Below are 25,094 nucleotides of genomic sequence, written 5' to 3'. Positions count from 1 at the left end.
AAGTCATGTAGACCAACCCACATTTCAGACGTCCAGTTCGTGACGGATTACCCGGCCAGGCCCGGAACTCCCATCAGATATCGATGAAGCCCCAATAAAGCAGGGTACCTCCTAGTCATAAAACTGGCCATAAACAAGGAACATGGACAGGTGTGTGTGTGTGTAGAAAACATGTTCTGTACGTAGTGAATGGTTTGTGGCATGTTATGCATTGATGCTATCTTATTCGGCCACTGGGCGAGGAGCTGCCCAAACAGGTTCGGCTGGAGGCAAAGGAGTCAGTTGGGACAGGTCAGGGGGAAGTCAGGGAAGGTGGACGTGTCCTTTTAGATCAAGCTCGACCTTACTCCATTGACTTATCATGAGGGCAAGACACAAGATGGATGTCGTTTACAAAATGGAGTGTAAGGGGTCGGGGACGGAAACTACGATTTAGGGGTGTTGGCATCCCTCAATCATGATGCAAATGTATAGGGATGATGTCCTAATCATTACCGGTCCGTCGACACCAAATTCGTCATGGTACGTTGATATTTTTGGCACGAGTGTTGCATCTCGATACCGGGATAACAGCAGGGTCCAGAATTTCAGAACCACAGTTCTAGACAATCACCGAAATGTCAGATGACTAAAGTATTGTTTCTCCTCTTGGTAAAAGGTGCAACTAAAGGCTGCTTTTGCAGTTCTTTATTGTGTAAAAAACGGACCTAGAGTGGAAGTCCGAGGCCGATTCTGGGATTTTTCATTTTTAAACACGTGAATCAATTCCTAGTTCGGCTCTCTGGTGGGGTATTTCATGCTTTTTTGATTGCACTTAGAAACTTGGCTGAAAACCCGATCACAGGATCAGTGAGGTAAATATGCAATTTTCGGAGCTTCTTATCTTAAGGCTTGAGGTTCTAATAGCGATATAATAAATCTAGTATTTAAAAATAGAATACAATAAAACAATAGTGTGAAAGAGATGGAAGGACAACGGAAAATGTGAAGTCACTCAAGGAATGAGATGAGCCCATTTCCGTATCGCCGCCACACATGCCTGAATGAGGGTAATCCAGCATTGTGGCCGATTTGATTGGCTCAGAGCATGCCTGCACCCCCTGGGTCCTTCTAAACTGGGCAGCCCTCCAAAAGGGCAGAGATGAGGATTATGATCCCTGTAAGTAAGCGGAGATTTGCCTGTTTCTGCAACTTAGTGTTGAGTAGTAATTAGTGGGATAAGTGTAAACAATGTAAAATAACTTGAAAGTGAAAATGACTCCCACATGGCGACAAAGTCTGAGGGTGGAACCAGCACTGGGATGAGAGCGGCACTGGAGGGAGACGCACCCCGCTCCTCCAGAGCCATAGGCTCATTCTGGCCCTTACCGGCCACCTACGCCAGAGCCGCGCCCCAGTCTTTGGATCACTCACAACAGTGGTTGCCTGGCATACTGCACACGCTCTTCACTGTCAGGCTCGTTAAACCAATGAAAGCCCCACTACTACTGAAGTTTTTATTGTATAGGTGAATGTACACCTTGTGCCCAACCAAAATGCTGCTCGCCACAGCGATGGGTCCAATGGTAGAAGTAGGCGGATCCATTGCCTCCAGCCATAAGCTGTAGTGGGAGGAAGAAATACATATTTGAATGGCACAATAACAGACCAGTGGATGAGAGGACTGGCTGAAAGTCCCTATAGGTAAGTATATTATACGTATAATTTTGCTAAAATGAAAAGCTTGCGTGTAACACCAGACCTAAAACACATCAGATTGACAGATACTCTACAAAATGTTACCTTTACATACAAAGCGACGTATCTGAAGGTATGAATAAATGGTGGATTTGGGATGAGGGATTTTCTCTTGCAGGCCTTTAAAGGATTTCAGGGGCTCTGTTGCAGGCTGCATGAAGTGACTGGTATGCTCCTGTCAGATGGCCTTCCTGGCTCCCTAAATGTCACCAGCAGTTGCAGTTATGCCAGAGTTATTGCTGAGGTTTGTTAGATTCCATACCAACGTTGAGCATCTTACCACAGCGAGGAAACTGCCCCTAATGCTTTGAATTTCACTACCTCTGAAATTCTAAGCAAAAGAAACCCATGTGGGTAAGTAAAACACCTAGAACAGACAGTGAGGGTGATCTGCCTCGCTCCACCTTACTGCATCCACAAGAATGCTCTTGGGATACGTAGCTGACTTGCTCCGAATAGATACAACACATTTGGCAGTGTACCTAGGTTTACAACATTGCACTGCCCAACCATTGAAACTGACAAGCAACCCCATCTGGTCAGGGGCCATATGTATGCTTTCAGTAGTCAATCGTGATTAGGACATACCCTTGTCCTGACCTACATACGGCTGAACAATGACTGCCAGGTACAGGTAGATATCCTGAAATGCCGTTCTCAGCCCCTGGCGTCCACAGTTTGAGACTCCTGACGATAGTGGCGGGATTCACCACTCACAGCGGTTGCCTCTTCTCATATCTACGGAAGAGCCCAGTGAAAGACAACCTCTGAGTTCACTATTAAAGGGACTTCTCCTGTTTCATCCGTTCCCTGAGCTTAAGTAAGGAGTATGTGGTGCCTCACACAGAGGTGTACCAATCTGATTGATGAAAAGGGGCCTGGCCATAAAGCGAGGACCTCTCTAAGAAGCACGCCTCTGTTGGTGTGGTTAGAGGGAAGAAAGTTTTGCTCTATCACTTATTGTATAACGGTATTTGGGGATAGTTCGGTATGTTTTATATACCTGGTACAATGAATCGGGATTTTGAGTTTATGCATCGTTTTTGTATGGTTAATATATTTTATCTTTTATGGTTGCGCAATTAACTGAATAAAGAAATGTATCTATCAGATGAAAATGTAGTTTTTTATCATTGTTATTTTTGAAAACTAGTAACCTTTCAATTGTTGTGCTATGAATCAGAGACGTGATAGATTTTCATTTTTACAGTTGGAAAGTAAACAGTACATGGTTACTCTTCAAAATAAGGTTACTTTATCCTTGCACGGTCAAAGCAGTTTGGTTAATTTAGTATTTATGAACATGAAAGACCGTTTTCTCCTAATGGTATTCCTTCTTTTTTTTTTGAACAGGTAGCTGTAAATTTCCAACAAGGTTTGATTTTGCAGAAGTCCTGGAGATGTATATAAACCAAAATGTGTTTCCAGTTGGGACTAATGTAACTTACAAGTGCCGACCAGGGTATGTTCCACTGCGCAGGAGGAGCAACACCATAACGTGCCTTGATACATTACAGTGGTCCACAGTCCCAGAATTCTGTGAACGTGAGTATTCACATTTTATTGATTTCAATAGTCATATCAAATGCTGATTCCCTTGTGAGTGCATGGATATGGAAAAATGCTCTGTTACATGTGTTTACTGTTCACATATTCACATAGGAATGACTGAATTAAACTGACATTTTTCATCTGGCACACACTTGAAACATGGGGCCTGATGTACTAGTATCTGCTTGAAAAACAATATGTGCCAATTTCACACAGACTGGTTTACGAACAGTTATGCAATATGACCTACTACAAAGAGATGGCTTTGCAGATATGTGCCAATTTCACACAGACTGGTTTACGAACAGTTATGCAATATGACCTACTACAAAGAGATGGCTTTGCATATTGTCTATTTGCAGGAGATTGCAAAACTAATTGCCTAATGTATGTTAATTCGGCAGGTCGATATTCGCGACTGTCTGCAAATGGCTGTGAACAATCTGATGGTTGCTTGCAAGGGACTGAAGACCTCCATACCTGCATGTGCATTCACAAAAAGAAAAGTTTATTTAATTTTTATTTAAAAAGTAGCCTATATTCCCTAAAACGTTTCTTGCTCAAGTGCTGAGGAGGTGCCTCTAATGTGTAGGGGCAGATAGTTCAAGTCCATGGGAGCCAAATAGAAGAAGGCACAACTGTTTGTTAAGTTATGTTATATTAAGCGTATTTGTACAGCGCACAACTCACCCAGGAGGGCACCTTGAAGGAAAAAAACGGGGGCAGGGCCGGACGTTTCTGGGGCCTAGGTGAAGAGTCCTGTCTTCATTTTTTTGCTCAAGTGCTGAGGAGGTGCCTATAATGGGTAGGGGCAGATCATTCAAGTCTTTGGAAGCGAAATTGGAGAAGGCACGACTACCCGCTCTGGTTCTGTTTATGAGGGGGATGTGTGTGATTAGTAGTCCAGCTGGACAGAGCTGTCTGGGTTGAGGCAGGTGGGGCTGCCGTTGAGGTAGGTGGGGCCAAGGTTGTGCAGGGCTTTGTATGTGTGTGAGGAGTTTTAAGAGTGCAATTTGTGAATAGGGAGGCAGTGAAGGAGTTTGAGGTGCAGGGTGATGTGTGATTTGGGAGGAAGCCTCAGCGTGAGTCTAGCCACTGTTTTTTGTATGGTCTGAAGTCTTCTGGTCTGTGGGCAGTTAAGCTGACATAGAGTGTATTGCTATAGTCTAGCTTTCTAGTGGTGAAGGCCTGGGTGACTGCTCTGCATGTGTTGACCAGGAGGAGACGTTTGAGGATTTTCAGGAGAATTTTGAGGGTGTGAAAGCAGCAGACGGTGGCTTTGTTGACTTGGCTGATCATTACATGCTGGTTGTACACCACTGTTTTGACGTTCTTGACTTGGGTTTTCTGGGACGGCGTGGGTCCATGATTTGCAGGCCACCAGATAGAGCTCCATTGTGAGTTTTAGACAGCTGGTCTTCATCAGCCTGCCAAATTTAGATATGATTTATAAAGGGAAAGCTGGCCCACAACATCTACTTTGTAAAACATATAACACTCCAACTTGGATTTTGGTATGTGATTAATAGTATAGAACCGTAGTTGCAGTCATGAAAAAAAATTGATATGTTATTGGGACTCAGGGCGTCCCTTTCATGCCCTTTCATAATCGGGATTTGTAATGAGTAAATGAACCTCTTTTACAAGTCAGAAAGAAGTATTCAGCTCAAAGTAGGGGGTAGTACATCACAAAAAACTCTTATGCAGTAACAAAAGTGTTGCATTGGCGATTAAAGGCCTCAGGCACAGGCTGCCATTTTTGTCATATAGTTTGCCTTTTTCTCATGAAGTTTATGTTGTCACTTTAGATTTCAAAAGCATGTGTGAACTTGATTATAAATTTAATTGCATGGCATATTTCTCTCCTCCTCGGTTTGTTCCACCTCTACAGTACACTGAGCCCATTTTTATTCTGTGGTCCGCTATATTCGAACCTTAACATAAAAGAAAATGATGTACAGGGCCTTAATTTGTTCATCACATTTCCTTCATCTTGTAGTCAGCCTCACCCTTTAATCTTTGCCAGGGACTTTTATGAATGTTTACAGCAATGTAGAGGATCAAAGATCTTCATCATGGGATTTTCATCAAAACTTTCCTTCTCTTCATGGTCAACATCTGAGACTAAGTCTTCCAAGGCCAACCCTCCTAGCCCTTAAAATGAACAAGCAATGGCATAGCCAATAGGTCTCGCCTTTGGGACCTTATAAGTGTTTAGCCATGCAACAGTTGATGTTGATGCACCAATGATATTGTGCTGCATAACTAAATACTTATAAGGTCCCAAAAGCGAGACCTATTGGCTATGCCAATGCTTGTTTATTTTTAACTTTTGATGTCTCCTCCATTGATGGTTCCCTCAGCTATGTGTCACAATGCCCGTTTTCGTAAGCTTTTCCATAAAATTGTGGAAAGCTATCTTCCTATTGTTCTTCGTTGTGGCTTTGTTTTCAATGTCACTGGGGCTTGCGAATGGTTGTAGTTTCCTGGGGTTAAGATAGCAGCCCCACTGTGTCAGACTGTCTTAGTTCATCTTCTCACCCCCCCCCCGTACCCCACACCCTGCTGTTTTCTTGATACTGATTTGTACTTGCCTTGTGCTTAGTACTGCCTCTCTTGATGTACCACATCCCAACCTCCCCAGATGAGGTCTGTCCTAAGGACAGCCAGAACTGCACTTGTCGGCAGAATCTCCCTTTTGTATGTGGCCCGTGACTGCTTATCTTCTTGCTGGTCCATCTGGCTTTCTTCCAGTCCAGCCCAGGGAGTAGATGGTATTGGTGAGTGGCGTCACCCATAGGCTAAAACGCAACTGCTCAGTTCATAAAGTGTGGCTCAAAGTGGAGAAGTGTGGCTCAACTGGTTAGAGCGGCAGACCCTGATGCAGAGGTCTGGTCCGGGACCAGGGTTCAATACCCGCCTCGGACCTGATAATTCTCGCCTCGGTGCCTATTCTAATCATGGGTCCCACTCTGCAACTCTGGCCAATAGCTTGCTTAATCTCCACAACGGCCCCAACAGCGCTGGGATGCCTGGCTTCACCATGGGGTGCCCAGGAGTGGACATTTCACAGGGAAAAGCCAGGAAGGGTTCCTAAGCGGTATACGGACAGCGCCGGGACACTTCCGTTGGAGGTAGCTGTGCGCTTTACAAATGCTGGCATTTACATTTATAAATCATGGAATACTGCGCCACCTCATTGCCCCATGAACTCGCTCCGATCTGTGAATCCAATAATTCCATAGGATTGGAGGACTATTGGAAGAGGATTTGAAGCCCATGGAAAACTGAGGCTCTTATGAAAACAAACCAGTTTGCCACACTGCGGGCTAGACCCCGTATAAGTGTTATATGAGAGACAATTAGAAGTGCAGCACCGCAACATATTTACAAGAAAAGTGCAATTCAAATAACTGTTACATGAGACAATTAGAAATGCTGTAGTGTAACGTATTTACCTTAAAAATGGCACACAAAGAAGAAAATAGTGCACGAAAATGGCTTATAAAAAAGCATGTCCGGTTTCATGAAGTTTTCAGAAGCCACAGAGTCATAGAATGTAGAGCGGTGTCCAGAGGTTTTTCTGCTCTAAGGGGCAAGCACCCCAAAAACAGGAGAGCACGTAATGTACGCTTTTATAGTTGTCTCCTGAAAAGGGAAAGGCTGTTTCTTTCATTCAGTTCTCAAAATTATTTTGATGTGGATGTGTTCGGGAACCCTGCACATAGGCACAGTAAAATGCGTTCTAATATCACAGACCCAATGATGCAGAAATAGTGTTTTGGTGGAGACAGCTTGTGGCTTTACTGCCATTCATGAACGACTGTTTGGGCGTCCCAATCGAGCTCAGAGAGGCCTGGACCTAGAACGGCACCATACGCTCATTGCATCGCCACCCACATAACAGTTAGTACATGACCTACATGCAGTTCTTTTCATTTAACCCAGAGAATAAATGTTATGCCACTCAAGTCCCCAACACATATGCTGCACACAGTGCATTTCTCACCCAAGCAACGTGCCAGTTACAAGTGCAATGTCACTGGTAAGGATCATGTGATGGCCACTCTTGCTACACTTGAGGACTTCTCCTCACAGTACAGCCTTTGCAAGTATCCCTGCCACAAGAACAAGCATTGCCTGCGCGACCCGGCCAGGATTTGTCGCGCTCAAAAAAATAATTAAAACCGTGAGTGGTGAAGCCAGTGGTGCGCATGTGACTTGAAAAAGTGCTGTGGACGTTGCGCGTGCCTATGCGTGTTCTGGCAAGCAGATCGCCGCTTTGGGAGCACTTCTCAAAGCCGCTCCTAAATGTCTCTCCGAGCAACGCATGCACGCTGACTCAGCGAGACCTTAAAAAACGTTTTTAGCCCCTTTCCCTTGCTATGTAGTTATGTTTCAGGATTACATTTCACCTGAAAGCCTAATTTTTCTAATTCTATATGCTACACTCATTGCTTGATAATCCAATCTATGCAACTAGGCTCCTTTTTAGATGTGACTAGGCTCCTTCTTAGGTCTTGGCTCTAGACGGCGCGCATGCGCTTTCTCTAAGACAGGCATACTAGATCTACTTTGTGAGCTTACAGCCCACCCATAGGCTTTCCATTTGCTGGCACCATCGTCGCTCCTTTGCAGGGTTCCCTATTTTTCAAGGGCATGCATGCATACGTCATGCCTCTTCCGGTGTTTAACCCTCCCTGAAAGCACCGTCCAGCTACTTTTAAACATACACAGCAGCAGTTTTCATCCATTGCTTCGGGACTACTTTTTTCGTTTTATAAATGGGTGACCTGTCCTGCCACACGTTAGGAGTGCTGGTGTTTTCATTAGCAGTCCTGGGTTGCTTCCTGGCCTTGTTTGCCCCATGGCTTAGCCCACAGGGGCTGCAGCCACCTTTTCCTCCTCCTGTGCCAGGGACCTGCAGCCTCCTGTGCTGCACACCTCTCATCGTCTCAGCACCACACCTCCACAGGGCTGCTGCCAGCAAGGTCACTGCTTTCGCTTGGCTTGTTAAAAATGTCGGCTCGCATGTTTCGCTTACTGTTGGATAGTGAGTGAGATAGTTCAAAATGGGAATGTTTTATTTCTCTCGATAGTACCTTGATTTTCTTGTCTTTGCTTTGACCCACAAGCTACAGTTTTCTAAAAAAGTTCTCAACACCATGGTAAGAATATGGGATGCAAACTGGGTTGTGTGTGTGCCTTCGGCTTTCGAATCAAACCGAAAATGCCTGGAAGACTGGCAATCAACCTACGAGCTTGCAGAGGAGTGGAAGGGAAAGAGATACAGCCAGTCTGAGCGCCTACAGGTAAATCAGCAGGACTCGTGCCCAGAGCGCCTGCCACTCGGTTGTTAGAAAGGTTCGAAAGGTGCTGAGAGTTGGGTGCTGTCCCCTATTTTTGAGTTGGTTTCAGCTTGGATACTTGAGCTTCTCCTTATCGCTGTATTGAGGTTCATCATTGGGTTGTCAGAGAAAATGTGCTGTTTAAATGGAGTAAGTGTGGTTGTATGTGTGCTGATGTTTCTGAAGTCACCTGTCTGTTCATTCATGAAAACTTTATTTCGGCTATTTCAGCCATAAAAGCACATACAGAATAACAACTTCTAAAATTCATATAATAATATACTAATTAAGAACCCAAAAACAAAAAGAAAAATACAATATCATGAAAGCCACTATGTAGTAAAAAGGTGCCAACATACAGAGCGTCAGTGTTCACCCGTAGGGAAGCAGGCGAGTACAAATTCTATGAAAACTAATTCATTTTCATCACTATGGAAAATATAATCAGTTAAAAAGGATCATTAAAGGGGGGCGTGGCTTGCCGAGCAGCGATGGCGGTTGCAGCTTAGGCGGGCTCCGGCTGGCCCTTTCATTATCCTTCAATTATCCTACCTTCACCCCTGTCCCCGGTGCCCTCATCCTTCGTACGGTGCCCGGGACTGGGTAGCGGTGCTCCGGTGTCTTTGGTGGAGCGCAGAGAGCCCGTGAAGTGGTGCGACGCGGTAAGCCTCCCTGGGGCCTGGCCTCAATTTTCGTGCCCTGGGACTGCTGCAGGACGGCCGCATATCCCCTGACGCCGGGGGAGATTCCTCGGGACCGGTGGCTGGCGGTCGTTGGACTGCCCTTTTGGAGAGTGGCCTGAGCTGCGGGGGAGAAGGCTGGGTGCAGCCCCTGCGGTGGAGCTCCCTGACATTTGAGTGCCTGAGACACGGGGCACCGGGAGAGAGTCGGCGGGGCCAGAGGCAGGCTGTGCTTGCGGAGCGGGCCTCGGGGGGCCAGCAGTGGTGAGCGTTCCTCCTCCAGTTCGCCCCGGGGCTCTGCGGAGGAAGCTAGTGGCACCCCCAATACATGGGCTCTGGGGCCACGCAGAGGACTGTTTGTTGGCCATTGGGAGGCCACAGCCGGGATTACTGGGCCCTGGAGTGAACAGTGACAACGTGCATCTTCTAAGGTGCGACCAGTGGCTGGAGACCGTTGTCTGGCCCATCAGGAGCCTACTGACATCACCGAGGGAGTGAGCTCGGGATTTGGAGGTCCTGCCTCGGAGGTGGATGCTGGTGGAGCGCGTTGGGGAGGCGAGTGAGGAGCCAGTGGTGTGGACCAAGGAGTGGCGACGTCGCGGGGCAGCCGGCCTCCAAGATTGGACCTTCTAGTGCCTCTGCCCGAGTGACGACGACGCCGGCGCCATTGAGCTCCCAGTGGCCGAGGCTGGCTTGAGATCCGGTAAGCGGGATTGAGCGGGGTCACCCCGGACATTGCGGAGTGCTTGAGGGGGAGTGGACGTCGACGGCGATTCCCGGCGACCCAGGCGCCTGACCTTAGCGGACCTTGGGTGGACCCCTGACGTGGTCCGTCATGACCAGACCAGAGGCGGAAGTGGTGGTGGAACCTCAAAGCAGGGCCCGATCGACAAATTCACGGGACCGCATGGCGGCGCCGGGGCCGCCGAAAGCCAGCAAGCATCAGGGCCGGACAATGCGGCGCTTGTGGCGGCGATTACCCAGTCGCGAGATATGCTGGAAGCGAAAATTGGGGCCGTGGGGGCAGATGTCACGCTGCTACGCCAAGATCTGCGGAACGCTGTGGCCCGCATTACGGAGACCGAGACGAGGATCACTGGAGTGGAAGATGACGTGGCGATCCTAAAGAAAAAGGTGGCCAGCATGGAGGGGCTCCAGAGGGGCTTGGCGCTCAGGGTGGAGGACGCGGAAGGACGGGCCCGGCGGAACAACCTGAGGTTCGTGGGGTTCCCGGAGGGCAGCGAGAAGGGCGGCATGGAGAAGTTTCGGACTCAGTGGCTGGCGAGCTGGCTTCCGGCCGACTCCCTTTCTGGATGTTTCGTGGTGGAGCGGGCGCACAGGGCCCTCACATAGAAGCCGCCGGAGGGGTCCCGTCCTCGAGCGGTGATCGCCAAATTGTTGAACTACCACGATAGAGACACTATCCTACGACAGGCACGGGAGAAGGAACCGCTCATGTATGACAAAATCCGTATTTTTCCGGACTATACTAGCTTGTCCAGCAGCAGCGGCAGTCATTCATTTTATCTATTTTAAAGTATCATATGGCTAAGAAACCATATCAATGCTTGTACAGTATTATTTTATAATCCTCCTTTTACTGTACGCACTTTACTTTATTGTGGCAATTCATTTCTCTTGCATGAGGAAGAAGACTGCTCAATAAATAACACCTTTTTATTGAAAACGCCCATCTCTCTTTTCTCTGCACTCTGGAGAAACTAAGTATGCACACTTGACTGAGTGAAATAGCTGTCTATTGGTTTCACACGACTCTGGAGATACACTCTTATTCTGAGGGAGCAAAGTTGTCATGTTATATGGTTGTCGGAAGATAATCCCGTCTTGTCTAATCAGGAAAGTTAATTCCTTCTTGAACATTCGAGAAAGTTTCTAGTGACCTCTGAGCTAGCTGGCAAACCTTAAGTCTAATATAGTCAGTAGAGACCTAGGTAACCTCAGTCCTACGTCTACACTTCTGAATATATTATTCCAATGCGCAGAGCCTATTGGGAATATAGGAACTACACTACATGGCGCCCAACATTTGGTAAGGCGATAAATCTAACGCAAGACGTTAGAGTAACTCAGTCGTGCTTTTTCACACAGACCCTTTTTCCCGTAAATACTCCAAAAGACGTCTGGAGTGGGTAAGAGGTTAAAATCCGCCGGAAATTAGTAGGAAGAGATTCCTATGTATAGTTTTTGGTTTTAGTCAACGTTGAAGGATACAGTGTTCCAAAAATACTGTGCACCTAATCTTTGTTTCCTTGAAACTTGATCTGCAAACAAAAACCTTTCTGTTAGTAAAAATGTCAGAAAGTGAAGACGAAAGGGAGGCAGCTACAATAGCAGCTCAACTCCTAGCGGATGACACAAGTCTCCGAGACAATGACCCGAATGTTATACTCATTCCGGTCAACATAAGAAAAACTCTTAAACTTATAGAAAATGGACTAACACCGAGAGGTGGAATAGTCGTATTCGTAATTGAGGCCCATGAATATCGGCAGACAGAGGTATTCTATTCATGGATAAACTTTCCAGCAGCAAACGCTGTCACACACGACTTCCACTATTACAAAATAGAGGAACCTCCGGATGAATACACTCCTTTCAAAGAGGTTGAAATCCCATTAAAATACCAAGAGCACCTGCTCTCGTTTAAAGGCGCCCTAAAACATAATAATCACATCACCAGACTCGGTCCACTAGGTAGACCAGGAGCAACGTGGCCGGTTCTAGCCAGCTACACACCACATCCAGATATCGAAAAAATGTCAGTACCGGAACTTTTAGTCCAGCTAAAAGTACTAATTAAAATACATAGACAATTAGTCCAATATGTAATGCGGACTTCAACAGTCCAACCAGCTATTAACATTCCACAGCTGACCCCTCATCAGGGGAACACAAACAAAATTACACCACAGAACATACAATCATGTCTGGGTAAAGTACCCGCAAAACGGGAACAAATTCTATTCTGGTTAGCACAAAAAATAACTCAAATAGAGGCAGTATTTCCGGATACTACCCCTACTGAGAAACACAGAATTCTGACTATCTGTCTTCCAATGGGGATCGCACCACATGTGGAGGACTGTGACACTTGTGGCACAGTCTTTGCTTCCATTTACACAAAAAACACATGGTGTTCCGTCCATGGCGATAATACCAGATGTACTAAGACATATTCAAAATGAATACGGTGCAGAACCTGCTTTAACTCTGGGTATGAAATTACTGAAAGACTTCAGGCAGGTCTCGGCTATATTATTAGCCAACATAAAAGGAGAAGCAGCATCTGTGGCGATCCGCCAGAAATTGAAAGAAACAGATATAGCAGACCAACCAATTGAACTTAATAGAATCATAGAAAAATCCTATGAAGAACTAGGAAGAGATAGTTTGGGTGGGAAACCAGTAAAACCCCAACTAACTGAAAATCCTGAAAAGATATTTATTAAAAATAATCTAAACACTGAAAAAAAGAGCTGGGATGGAAATAAACAATCCACTCCCAAAGAAAAAAGATTCCAGTCCAGAGGTAGGTCTCCTCGGCGGAGAGAAAGATCTCCGGACCAAGGACACAAGTCTCCCCAGAGGGAGCCCTCTGAGAAAAGATACAACCTTAGAAATAGGGATAATCTGAAGAAACCTGATAGATATCAAGACATTGATACACGTCCCTCTCGATCTTTTCAGACTTCCTTGCAGAAATCAGAAAGAAGAGGACGGTCACAACACAGGGGAGAGCACGTCAAGTCCAAAGACAAGGAACCTGCTCATCAAAATAAAAAATTACAATTTCCAAGAAAGAAGGTAGCCAGCATTAAAATAGTTAAACATGCCGAGGATACTGAGGACACAACTGAAAAATGGAGAGTGGGCACAGACAATGCTAGACAGCGCAGCAGAAGTGACAATAGCTCACAGGATCCTGATGAATCATCTGGAGACAGTGGACACGAATGAATACATTCAGGTGGAAACTGCAGATACCAGAGTTAGCGAACCTCATAAAATATACGAGATAACATTACGTATAGAGGGAGATAAGACTAGGTAAGTAAGGGGTCTATTTTGGGATAACCTTTCCAAAGGCTATGACATCCTTTTAGCTGAGAAAGACTGGCCACCAGAGTTTGTCAGGGAGTGCCCTCATGGCGAAGAAATGATTATGCCTGCCTTCTCAAATCATATTTCAATTCATAAAAAATATACATATGCAAGAAAATGGGCAGTAGCCCAAGCTCCTGCATTATATAAAAATCATGTAGGATGGGATGAGGACTCTCCTCCTCACAAAATCCAGTTAAAATGTCAACCAGCTGCACAAAGGCAGTACCCAATTAAGCAAGAAGCTAAAAAACAAGTCAGGGAGATCTTAGATCAACTTGAATACCAAGGGGTGATTGAAACATGCACCTCACAAATGAACAATCCTTTGTTTCCTGTCTCCAAGCCAGGCGATTCATATCGTCTAGTTTTGGACTACAGACACCTTAACTCATGTTGCAAGACATTTGAAGTACAAAACTCACACAGTGCAGCACTAATGAATAATATCGTGCGCAAAAAATACAAAACAACATTAGACATCTCTAATGGATTCTTTTGTCAAAACATTGCACCTGAAAGCAGGTATTTGACCGCTTTCTTAATAATGGGGTCGCAGAAAAATGTCTGTCGACTCCCACAGGGATTCAAGAATAGCCCAGGATTATTCTCAGCAAGAGTAACAGAGTTACTACAAATATATGATGATGAAGCATTATCATATGTCGATGACATCTATCTGACAGATGATGACTTGGATACTCACTTGAAAAGAGTGAACACCATAATACTTGGGTTTGCAGCAGAGGGTTACAAATTCAACTTTAAAAAGTCACAAATTGCCCATCTAACTGTCCTGTTTTTAGGATATGAATTATCAAGTGAAGGCAAAAGCCTAGCAGACAATTTCTTAGAGAAGTGCGCTGTACTCCAAGCACCTAAAACGCTGAAGAACTTACAATCAATACTAGGTTTCCTGAATTTCAGAAGAACTTACATTCTAAATTATGCAGAGAGGGTTAAACCTCTCTATGAATTAATAAAACCTGATTTTAAACCAATCAATTGGACTCAAAAACACACAGAAATTTTGAGGTCATTGTAAACAGACATGTTAGCTAAAACAAAATTGCAAACTCGCGATAATACACGCAACCTTGTAATCCGAGTCATCCCAGGAAGATGCGGATTCACGTACCTAACCTCTAATGAGGGAGAAAAGGTACCAATAGCTTACAAATCACACTTGTACACACAAGCTGAAAAAACATTCAGTCTTGCGGAAAATGTTGTAAATGCGGTTCAAACAGCTGTAGCAAAAGAAAGAGACCAAGCCCAAGGCAGACAGATAACTGTTTTAACAGCAGAATCAGCCTTCGAGGCATTAACAAGCCCACGCAATTTGACTTCCGTGGCATTAGATCCAAAATGGATACAATGGGAAAATTCTCTTGCTACAGAAAAAGTGAAATACTATTTTGACCCGGAAATGAAAAAATTAAAATATTTAACATATGAAAGAGAATATCCTCTGCCAATCGAAATTCTGCCTCTTCAACTTTACGTCTGTGTAATATATACAGACGGATCTGCTTAACCCTCAGTTTGGGGAAAGCAAGCTTACAATGCTACGTGCGAGGTTGTTAAATACCGGTGGCACGGAGGTAAATTGAGACCACTGGTAACTATGTCTCAATCTGTAAAAGACAATTCAGGTCAACGAACTGATTTATTAGCTTTAAAAATGGCGCTCGATATTGCCGATCGCGAATTCCCGACACTAATAGTGTGCGATTCGTATTACTGCGTCAAATCTTACAATAATGATTTGCAGAACTGGGTTCAAAACGGTTACAAAGATGACACAGGTGCCACAATAAAGCATAAAAAGCTTTGGGAACAGGTAGTTCTTTTGCAGAAAGAACTACAAAAGACTCACGTGATACATACACTGAGTCATCAGCGTGATGGCGTTCACATTGCAGGGAATTCATTGGCTGACACAGCCACAGCGGAAGCAACTAATCCGGCTTCCGTAGCCACAAAAAAGCGTTCAGAAAAATACATAGACGGGGCAACCATGCTGGCGGTAAAAACGTCTTCAAAAGGCGACTGTGCAGCACTACCCGTGAACTATCCACTCAATTATACATACATAATCGATGCAAACTCCGTTCCTTTTGCTCGAATCCCTGGAGTGGGGGATAGAGTAATTCCAAACACGAACAGGAGAATCCTATTAATAGCAGACGCACACATGGGAGAAGGTCTAGGGCATCGAGGGATCTTGAAATCTCTGAGAGAATTACAATCAGAATACTGGTGGCCGGGAATGAGCCTGCAAAACTACAAATTTGCAATGAGCTGTCCAAACTGCAACAGAGATCGCAGTGGCGAACTACCCGGAGTATTGCCAGGACCCTTCTTTTAGATAGCATAAGACTATCAATACGAAATACCCAGAAAAAATGCGTCCCATTAATATTTTTAAGACTAGATTCACTTAAAAATGTAGACACCAGCACTCGGCTGACGCCAGAACTGTTATAAAAGATTTGCGAGTCTTTATCGGCACATACGCAATTGGCATGCTACATTCTGACCAGGGTCCTGCTTTTAGCTCTCGAGCTTATAAGGAGGCCATGACCAGCATAGGCATTGCATTGCGGTACTCTTGTCCCTTCCATCCTGAGGGAAATGGGATTGTGGAAAGAAAAAAACGAGACATAAAGCAATCTATAACAGCGAGGGTATTAGGTTCGGGTGATGGGTGGGTCCAACATTTAACAAGTGTCCAACGTAGTCTTAACAATCTGCCAAGAAATTCTCTAAAAGGTTTCAGTCCGTACGAACTATTGTTCGGTACTAGAATGCATATTCAGGACTTAGATAGTCAGACGTCAGTGGTAGAAGGAAAATGCTTTGATATCAAAGATCGTTTGGCTATTTTACAGGACTTAAATGAAACGAGAAAAGACCTGAGCAACGTAAAGTTAAAACAGCAGCCAACAACCACTGAAGATAAACCACCTGTCCCAGCAAGGCCTGTCTGGATTCCAAAGATTGGGGATCTGGTCAGAGAGAAAATCGCGGTGAAGAAGGAATTTGGGCCTTCTTACAGAAAAGCAGTACCTGTCTTAGCTGTCAGCGGAACAAAATCAGTTGTACTACTGCCCCTTGCTGGTAAAAAGGAGAACCGAGTTGTATCCATCGACCTGGTAGAACCACAATCATGTGGCCAATAATAAGTAGTAGGCCCAGTGGACTCCCAAGAAATAGCAGAGTACCAAAATTTGCTACAATACAAGAGGTTCAAACTGAGAGACTAATCACATTCGATAAACCTACAGTGAACAAAAAAGGACTATGCAACAATGACATGGAACTTGTGCCTCTTGAAACCCAAATTGCAACAGTTCGTCAAGAAACACCTGTCTACAACGATGTAGCCTCAGCCTATGCTAATGAAACAAAGAAAATTCCAAAAGCAAATGAAAATCCGGGAGCGATTCCAACAATTGACAGAACTGCATCTGGCTACTTCATCAATTTCGATGACTTTTCTGAGGATCCAAGCGAGCCTGAAGAACAGCCAACAACAAAAACATTTAAAGACAAAGCAACAGAACTCTTTCATCAACTCAAAGAAACCTATCTGATTTCTCCATGGATTGAATTTTGTATTGTGTTAGGTGTACTTTTCCTCCTGCTTTGGCTCATCATGGTTCTTTGTTTGGGAAAATTCATCGAGGGAAAATATAGTACAATGGACACAGCAAGTCAGATCATCAACTTGGTCCTAAAGCCACACAAGTCATCTCACATCTAGAAAAGAGAACTTTCATCAGTGAATGTCACAGCCAATCCAATACCCGGTGGGGTAGCTTGGGACACAACTGATTACGAAATCTATGGCCCGGTCGAGCTCTTGAAATATCCACACCAGTTTAAGGTTTCATTAAGTGACTTTGTAAAACCGAGTACATTCTCTGATGATTGGGACTTTGAAAGTATTAATGATATGATGTCAGATTTAGTAATGTCAGCAAAATATACAGAACATGATTATTTACAGGGTTCATCGAATTATGAAGAAACGTACTGCTACAACCACTTTGCACATCACTATTTGCATAAATCTGCTCAGCCTAGAAATGTTTTTAATTATAATCAATGGGAATATTGTGCAACTTCACCAAAAGGTAGTTCGAAAACATTTTACGAGAAATTCCCATACTTCTCAGGGTTTAACACAAGTGATGCTGAAACGTTTTATTTCAAAATGTTAAATAAGACAGGAATGAAAACAATGCTGACAAACACTAAATTAATCTATTCAGAAGCATTTTATGAAAAAATGACTACATTTGGTTTTGATTTTTGGAAAAACAACATTGAAACAAAAACCATCTGGGGTACCAAAGATTCCCAGGTCCAATGTATAGAATCATTGTTTAGAGCCTGCATGATCCCAGAACAAATTATATTCTTGAATGATACCATTCAACAGACAACCTGTCTTGGCCTAGCCAAGATAAAAGACTTAAACAAACCGTCTATTCCAAAGCCAACACCTGACAGTAATAGCACTACAGATGTTGAGATAGACGTATCCCATATTTTTAACCAAAACAGAACACATCCTGATTGGAAAAAATGGTTGATCTGGCCCACAGACACAAATAACTGTCAAGATAGATTCCTGAACAAAATACAGGGGTTCAAATTGACCAGGCCAGAACCTAGATACTCCCAGAGACAACATCCAGGGATAGTTACAACATACAGTGTAGGAAAACTCTGCCTCGAATGGCTACAGACATCCACACTGGCAGAAATTAAGCAACACTTGACTTTACTTAAAGACGGTGCTGACTTGCGTGATTTCCTAATGGGACCACGCAAACAGCGTCAAAAACGTTTCATAGCGGCCGGTGTATACGCTGCATACAACGAAGCTTGGAAAGTAATGCAAATTGAAACAGCAGAGAAAATACGGGAAATTGACCGTATTAATTTGGAAAAATCACTTTCTGTTGTAGACAATGGGTTAATGACTCTGTCTTCCAGAATATATTCACTGGACAGTATTGTATCATCTGCTATTGATATAATAGAGCAGGACTTACTAATGTTACAACACGGTCAGTCCCAATTGCGTTCTATTGTACAGCTTGGCTGGACGTTGCAAAATCTGCGTTCAGGCTACGTGCCCTGGCGTTTAATCAACACAACGTCATTATTCTCTATCCTTAACCTTACTGATACACAAATCAGTTTGGCACAAAAAGGAGCAGACTATACGATTCTGAGCATTGAAAAACTTGAGAGATTACCATTGACAATGTCAGAAAGACCTGTCATTGAATGGATAATACACGGAATAATAACAATTCCGATAACGACTTTCCAATTTAAATACTGTCAAGAGTATATACCAGCAGGCCAGTATGAAAGGTTGGGTAAAGGGTACATGAAGTCATCATGGAAATTGCCTTACACACACACATGTTCTAATGAAAAGGAACAGAATGTATTTCTTAGTGGTAACAATTGTAAAAGATCACTGAGCGGTATACTTCTGTGTCAAGGTATTAACTTGCATGGGGCCTGTGAGGGGACTTCTAATAACCTTTCATGTCACCAGCATGGCACACCTGCAACACGAATAGAGCCATTCTTTAGACGGCTTTCTAACGGGAGCTATATTCTAATAGTGGACCACAGATGTTGTGGCATGGTGCCAGGAAAAGCTTATCTCGTGAGCGTTAGTTCCATGGTCACTTGCTGTATGCAAGTATTGTATCCAAACAGCACTTCAGACACGGAGGCGAAAATTTGGCCTTTTTTGAATATCTCTTCTATTCGAATTGATACTTTAAGCAGAATGAAGTCTGTTCTTTTACAGACAACTGTGCCCTTGACGTCATCAAAAGAAACGTATGATCTGCAAGTTGCAAGGACAACGGCAGAGATACATACCCTTTTATCAACAAATTGCCCCGCGCATTTCGCAGAAATGCTAAGCCAAATCCTAAATATGTCTGATACCAGCGGTATCCCACATATATTTAAGAGAATTTTTTCGGGACTGTTAACACCCTTCAAAACAGTTCTGGGCATTTTTCCTAATTTTGTCCATTCTGTCTTTGGCGGCCTACCACTTCTGTTGGGACTCGTAGCAGGCATTTTATTTTTGATACTTCTGCTTCGATATGGCAAGCCAAATCGCAGACAAGACTCCAGCAACGATGGAAGAAACGATCCTAGCTATTAGCTATCGGGACCGCATAACTAAAGTCCTTGGATTAGCCCGGCTAAGAGATCTAAATATGACCTGGTTTCTTTCATTCTGACCTATCTGGCAGAATTGCATCTTACCTGTGCTTCGATGTATGCTATGCGGAGAAAAATGCGTGTTGGACGTCTGTCTTACACTACCATCAGCAGTACCATTGGATACAGATACTTTGCTAAGTCCTGTAACGGCTCATGCATCGTGTTGTCCCCAGCAGCTACCCATTCTGATGACAGCATTCGTTGAGACTTCACCACTGCGATTGGGGGGTAGTGAAGTCCGAGATGAGAGCAACATCACCCAGGTACGACCTTCTGTGAGTATTGCTGATCCCGACATCGATGATAGCAATCATTCTCACGACTGCACAGTTGCGGCATTTTCCAACTTGGTCGAACTTTCACCTGAAGCGGTAGACCACTTTTTTGCAAGTCTGTCTGAAATGATGTTCTCCCCTGAACAAAAAGAATAACTTTTAAGCAAACTAGTACACAGCGTTCCCTGAACTCTGAATTCGGCCTTCGGCTTTGATAAACAAAGGCTACTGAACATATTTGGAACTATATATTTTTTTCTCTCCCCTGAAAACAAAATTATTTTTTCCCAATTCCAAAATATTTACCCTTTTTCTGGCACATGTGCTCTGCTTAAAGTAGAACTATTCTTAGAGAACAGTGCTTCTATTTTTAGGAACTCTAGAGACAATATATTACCTCAGCCTCTAGCACATTTACAGCAACTGTATTTATATGTGATGGAATGGTCTCGTCCTTCTTTTCTGTATTAAGAGCCATTTCATGTGTAAATTTCGCAAATCATTCATGCTAATATATATATGCATCTTTAACTGAATGATTACACTGCTTGAAAAACGTACAGTACCAATATCATTTTCATGTATTTCGCGTACACCATTTCAAATGCAAAAAATGTGTTTTGGGATGGGTTGGAATACACATGCACCTTTAAATGTTTACTATTGCTTAGTTTTAGTAATGATGGACATTAGATCGTGTAGTGGGTAATGTGTTTTTATCTAGGAACCTAAATCGATATTTCTATTTTATGCCCTTGTTCGGCTATAATCAATAATATCCCTATAACGGCATAAGGAATCATATCCATATTAGTCGTAGCCCATGCAGTCACATTAAGCAAGGCTACTTCCCCGGCCTCCTAGAAAGCACAACGAGTTCTCTAAACAAACCAAACCTCCAGCAACCTGGGAAATCCCCCCAGCTTTTGTTTGGATTTCGTCCTAGAACTCCTGTAAAGCACTGTAAGAACGGCCAGTTCTTAGTGACATCTTTATTGACGTCTTATGTCCAACCTTACGTCAAACCCGGCACCTTTCAGGTATAAATATACCAACGTTGCCTTAAGCAAACACGCGGTGGTGGTTTTGGAGCAGAGCAGCTATCTACTTACCCGAGAGCCCAGCTGATGCGAGAGCCCACGGACGCTGCCCCTCCCTTTTGACGCACTGAGAGAGACGCTGTCTTTTCTCCTGCCGAGAAATCCAGCTCCGGTGTTTCCAGATACCTCCGCTGGTTACTGGGATATCGAGTCCTGAGAGAGAGATACAAGACCTCCTGCTTTCTAATTACCCAGGTACGGAGCTGACTAAACCCTTAAAGAGAATTCTTGAGTCAGATTCTTGGCAAAACCAACTTAACTTAAACTGCTACTTATTTACTCCTTCCCACGAATTAGGCTTAGGTCAGGTACACAGGGGTAGGCGTATTTAAAAGCACCAGTTGAGTACGTTAGTCAATGTATATATGTATATATATTTTATCTATTTTAAAGTATCATATGGCTAAGAAACCATATCAATGCTTTTACAGTATTATTTTATAATCCTCCTTTTACTGTACCCACTTTACTTTACTATGAGTATTGCAATTGTGGCAATTCATTTCTCTTGCATGAGGAAGAAGACTGCTTAATAAATAACACCTTTTTATTGAAAACGCCCGTCTCTCTTTTCTCTGCACTCTGGTGAAACTAAGTATGCACACTTGACTGAGTGAAATAGATGTCTATTGTTTTCACACGACTCTGAAGATACACTCTTATTCTGAGGGAGCAAAGTTGTCATGTTATATGGTTGTCGGAAGATAATCCCTTCTTGTCTAATCAGGAAAGTTAATTGCTTCTTGAACATTCGAGAAAGTTTCTAGTGACCTCTGAGCTAGCTGGCAAACCTTAAGTCTAATATAGTCAGTAGAGACCTAGTTAACCTCAGTCATACGTCTACACTGCTGAATATATTATTCCAATGCGCAGAGCCTATTGGGAATATAGGAACTACACTACAGCGAGATATGCTGGATGCGAAAATTGGGGGCGTGGGGGCAGATGTCACGCTGCTACGCCAAGATCTGCGGAACGCTGTGGCCCGCATCACGGAGGCCGAGACGAGGATCACTGGAGTGGAAGATGACGTGGCGATCCTAAAGAAAAAGGTGGCCAGCATGGAGGGGCTCCAGAGGCGCTTGGCGCTCAGGGTGGAGGACGCGGAAGGACGGGCCCAGCGGAACAACCTGAGGTTCGTGGGGTTCCCGGAGGGCAGCGAGAAGGGCGGCATGGAGAAGTTTCTGACTCAGTGGCTGGCGAGCTGACATCCGCCCGACTCCCTTTCTGGATGTTTCGTGGTGGAGCGGGCGCACAGGGCCCTCACACAGAAGCCGCCGGAGGGGTCCCGTCCTCGAGCGGTGATCGCCAAATTGTTGAACTACCACGATAGAGACACTATCCTACGACAGGCACGGGAGAAGGAACCGCTCATGTATGACAATCACAAAATCCTTATCTTTCTGGACTATACTAGGCTTGTCCAGCAGCAGCGGCAGTCATTCACGGCGGCGAAGGCACGACTGCGGGATCTTAATCTTCCATATGCCTTACTGTACCCGGCCCGCCTGCGAGTGGTTTACCAGTCACGTACTCTGTTCTTTGATACCCCGGAGGAGGTGTTCCACTGGACTGACGAAACAGTGAAAATTAGGGTACATACACCTCCTGGCCGGGTCTCGGATTCTTCGTCGAGTGGGCCACAGGGGCGGACCCCCCGTCGATCCCACAGCCGGAGCAATTGGAGGTCCAGGTCGTGGAAGCGCTCCAAATCTGGGGGTGCGGCAGCGAACAACAAGAGAGATGCTCCTGACCTGCCTCAGACGGACCCTTGATTCTGGGCCTGTTGCACGACCAATGTAAGGTATACTTGATCGGCTGAGATGTGGGATGCGATGGAGACACTTGGGGCCGAAGTCCTGGGACAAACTGAACTGACGTACTGAAACTGCGGACTTATGGTGAACTTGATTGCTGGGGAGGGCAGTGGGGGATTTGGGGGAAAGCTGGGTGAAGGGTGGACGGCTTATGTCCTAGTTATGGGGTGTGTTCTGGGGATCCATTGGAGGGGGTGGTTCTCGGTTCCCCGTTAGGGACCAGGCCGCGATCCGACCGCGACGGGTGCTTCCAAGTTGGGAGGTGCGGGGTGGTGGGGAGGGAGTTGGTGGTTGAGTTGAGGTGGGGGTGGTGGGGGTTGCGCTTAATCTGCTACTGTCTGTGTCTTGGGTTGTATGCATGCTGGACCGTTGGGGCCTTAATGGCTCATATAGTACCATTGCCGAATGTCACCTGTTCAGAGTGAGGGGCGGGTAGCTCCAGGCAACGTGCGCATTGTGAGTTGGAATGTGCAGGGGGTTTTGGATATGGTGAAGCGGGGGGCGGTGCTCCGCTATGTCAAGATGGCTGATGTTTTAATGCTTCAGGAGACCCACCTACTGGGGACGAAAGCGCTTTTCCTTCAACGCTTTGGGTTCTCACAAGTTTTCCATGCAGGCTTTACAAGGGGCTCCCGGAGGGTTGCAGTCCTCATACACCGCAGGATCTCCTTTACACACGAGCAGAGTTGGTCTGACCCGCAGGGTAGATACATCTTCGTTGAGGGGAGGGTCGGGGGAGATAGGGTGACCTTTGGCAGCGTCTACGACCCGCCGCCGCTACAATGGCCTCTGGTGGAGAAGGTTATGTCCCTTTGGAGTAGTATGCCCGACACCCTGGCCGTGGTTGGGGGCGACTGGAATGATGTACTGGACATGCGTCTGGATCGATGGCGGAGGGGGACGACTGACACGGATGTCTCTGTGGATGTGGAGGGACCCCCCCACCAAACTCCGGGCCCTTGCCACGGGTTTGGACTGGACTGATGTCTGGAGGTTTCGGCACGGCGCGAGCCGAGAATACACGTATTTCTCCTCCGTACATGGTTCGTTCTCCAGACTGGATTATTTGTTTGCCCCCAGGGGTCTGGCGCAAAGGATCGTGGCCTCTGATATCCTGCTGAGAGCTCTGTCTGATCATTCACCGGTGTCCCTTACCTTTAGAGTTTGCCCGTCTGGGTCTCTGTTTCGTTGGCTCATGTCTGGATGGCAGCTATTACAGGCCCCCTAGAGAGACCATATGTCTCGGGAAATTGACACCTATCTGACCATCAACCGTAACTCAGTAGATTCCCAGGCGACCCTCTGGGAGGCCCTCAAACCTACTCTACGCGGGGTGGACATATCCTGGTGTGCGGCGGCACGGGCGGAGAGGCGGCGGGATCTGGTGAGGCGTGAAGCGGAGCTGGAAACACTGGAGCGCAGATGTAGGGAGGAGAATGGTAGATTGGTAGGGCGGCGGCTAGTCCTAGCTCAGCAGCAATACACGGCGGTCCTACTCGAGGAGGCGAGGCAGGCCTGGCTTGCCACTTGTAGTCGGGTGTACCAATGGGGGGACAAGTCCTGTAAGATGCTACACCGCCTGTGTCAGGGCACTCTCCATGCCCAGCCGCTGCCCCGGTTGTTGGACCCGGCGGGGTCACCGATCTCAGAGCCGCCGGATATCGCAGAGAGCTTTGCGACACACTTTGAGGGACTGTACGCGCCACTGGAATGCCTGCCGGCTGAGACTGTTAAGCGATTCATTGACGACCTCCCCCCGCGTTCAGTTTCGGATGAGGTACGAGACCTTTTGGACAGGCCCTTCACGGACGAGGAACTGGGCATTGCCTTGGGCGAACTCAACCCGGGTAAGGTGCCGGGCCCCAACGGGTTTCCATGTGAATTTTTTAAACGGTTCCATGTGCAGCTGGGCCCAGGCCTGCGCCCGGTGATCGAGGACGCGCGAGAGATTGGAGTGCTCCCGCCGGACTGGAGACACGCCGAGGTTGTGGTCTTCCTGAAGCCGGGAAGTCCTCCGGAGAACCACGCGTCCTACCGCCCGATATCGTTGATCAATACGGAGGCCAAGGTCATGGCCCTAGCAAATAGGCTTAAGCCCATATTACAGACCTGGTCCACCCCGACCAGGCGGGCTTTATGCCCCGAAGGGCCACCCAACATAATATTAGGCGAGCCCAGGTGGCGG

At 45.7% G+C, this 25,094-nt stretch overlaps 1 protein-coding gene across 10 annotated transcripts in view; it reads left to right on the top strand.

Annotated features, from left to right (window-relative positions):
• LOC144755518 (complement component receptor 1-like protein) overlaps positions 1-25,094 on the top strand; it is a 962,117-nt gene that overhangs the window by 278,256 nt on the left and 658,767 nt on the right. For all 10 annotated transcript variants that reach the window (XM_078644512.1, XM_078644516.1, XM_078644510.1 and 7 more), the window contains exon 4: positions 3,091-3,282. In XM_078644512.1, coding sequence (XP_078500638.1) covers positions 3,091-3,282 — 192 coding nt within the window. The remainder of the gene's footprint in view (positions 1-3,090; positions 3,283-25,094) is intronic.

Source organism: Lissotriton helveticus, chromosome 5_1 (genome assembly GCF_964261635.1).
Source record: "Lissotriton helveticus chromosome 5_1, aLisHel1.1, whole genome shotgun sequence".
Classification (NCBI taxonomy): Eukaryota; Metazoa; Chordata; class Amphibia; order Caudata; family Salamandridae; genus Lissotriton; species Lissotriton helveticus.
The sequence above is the reverse complement of the archived record's forward strand: the minus strand, read 5'-3'. Positions and strand labels throughout refer to the sequence as shown.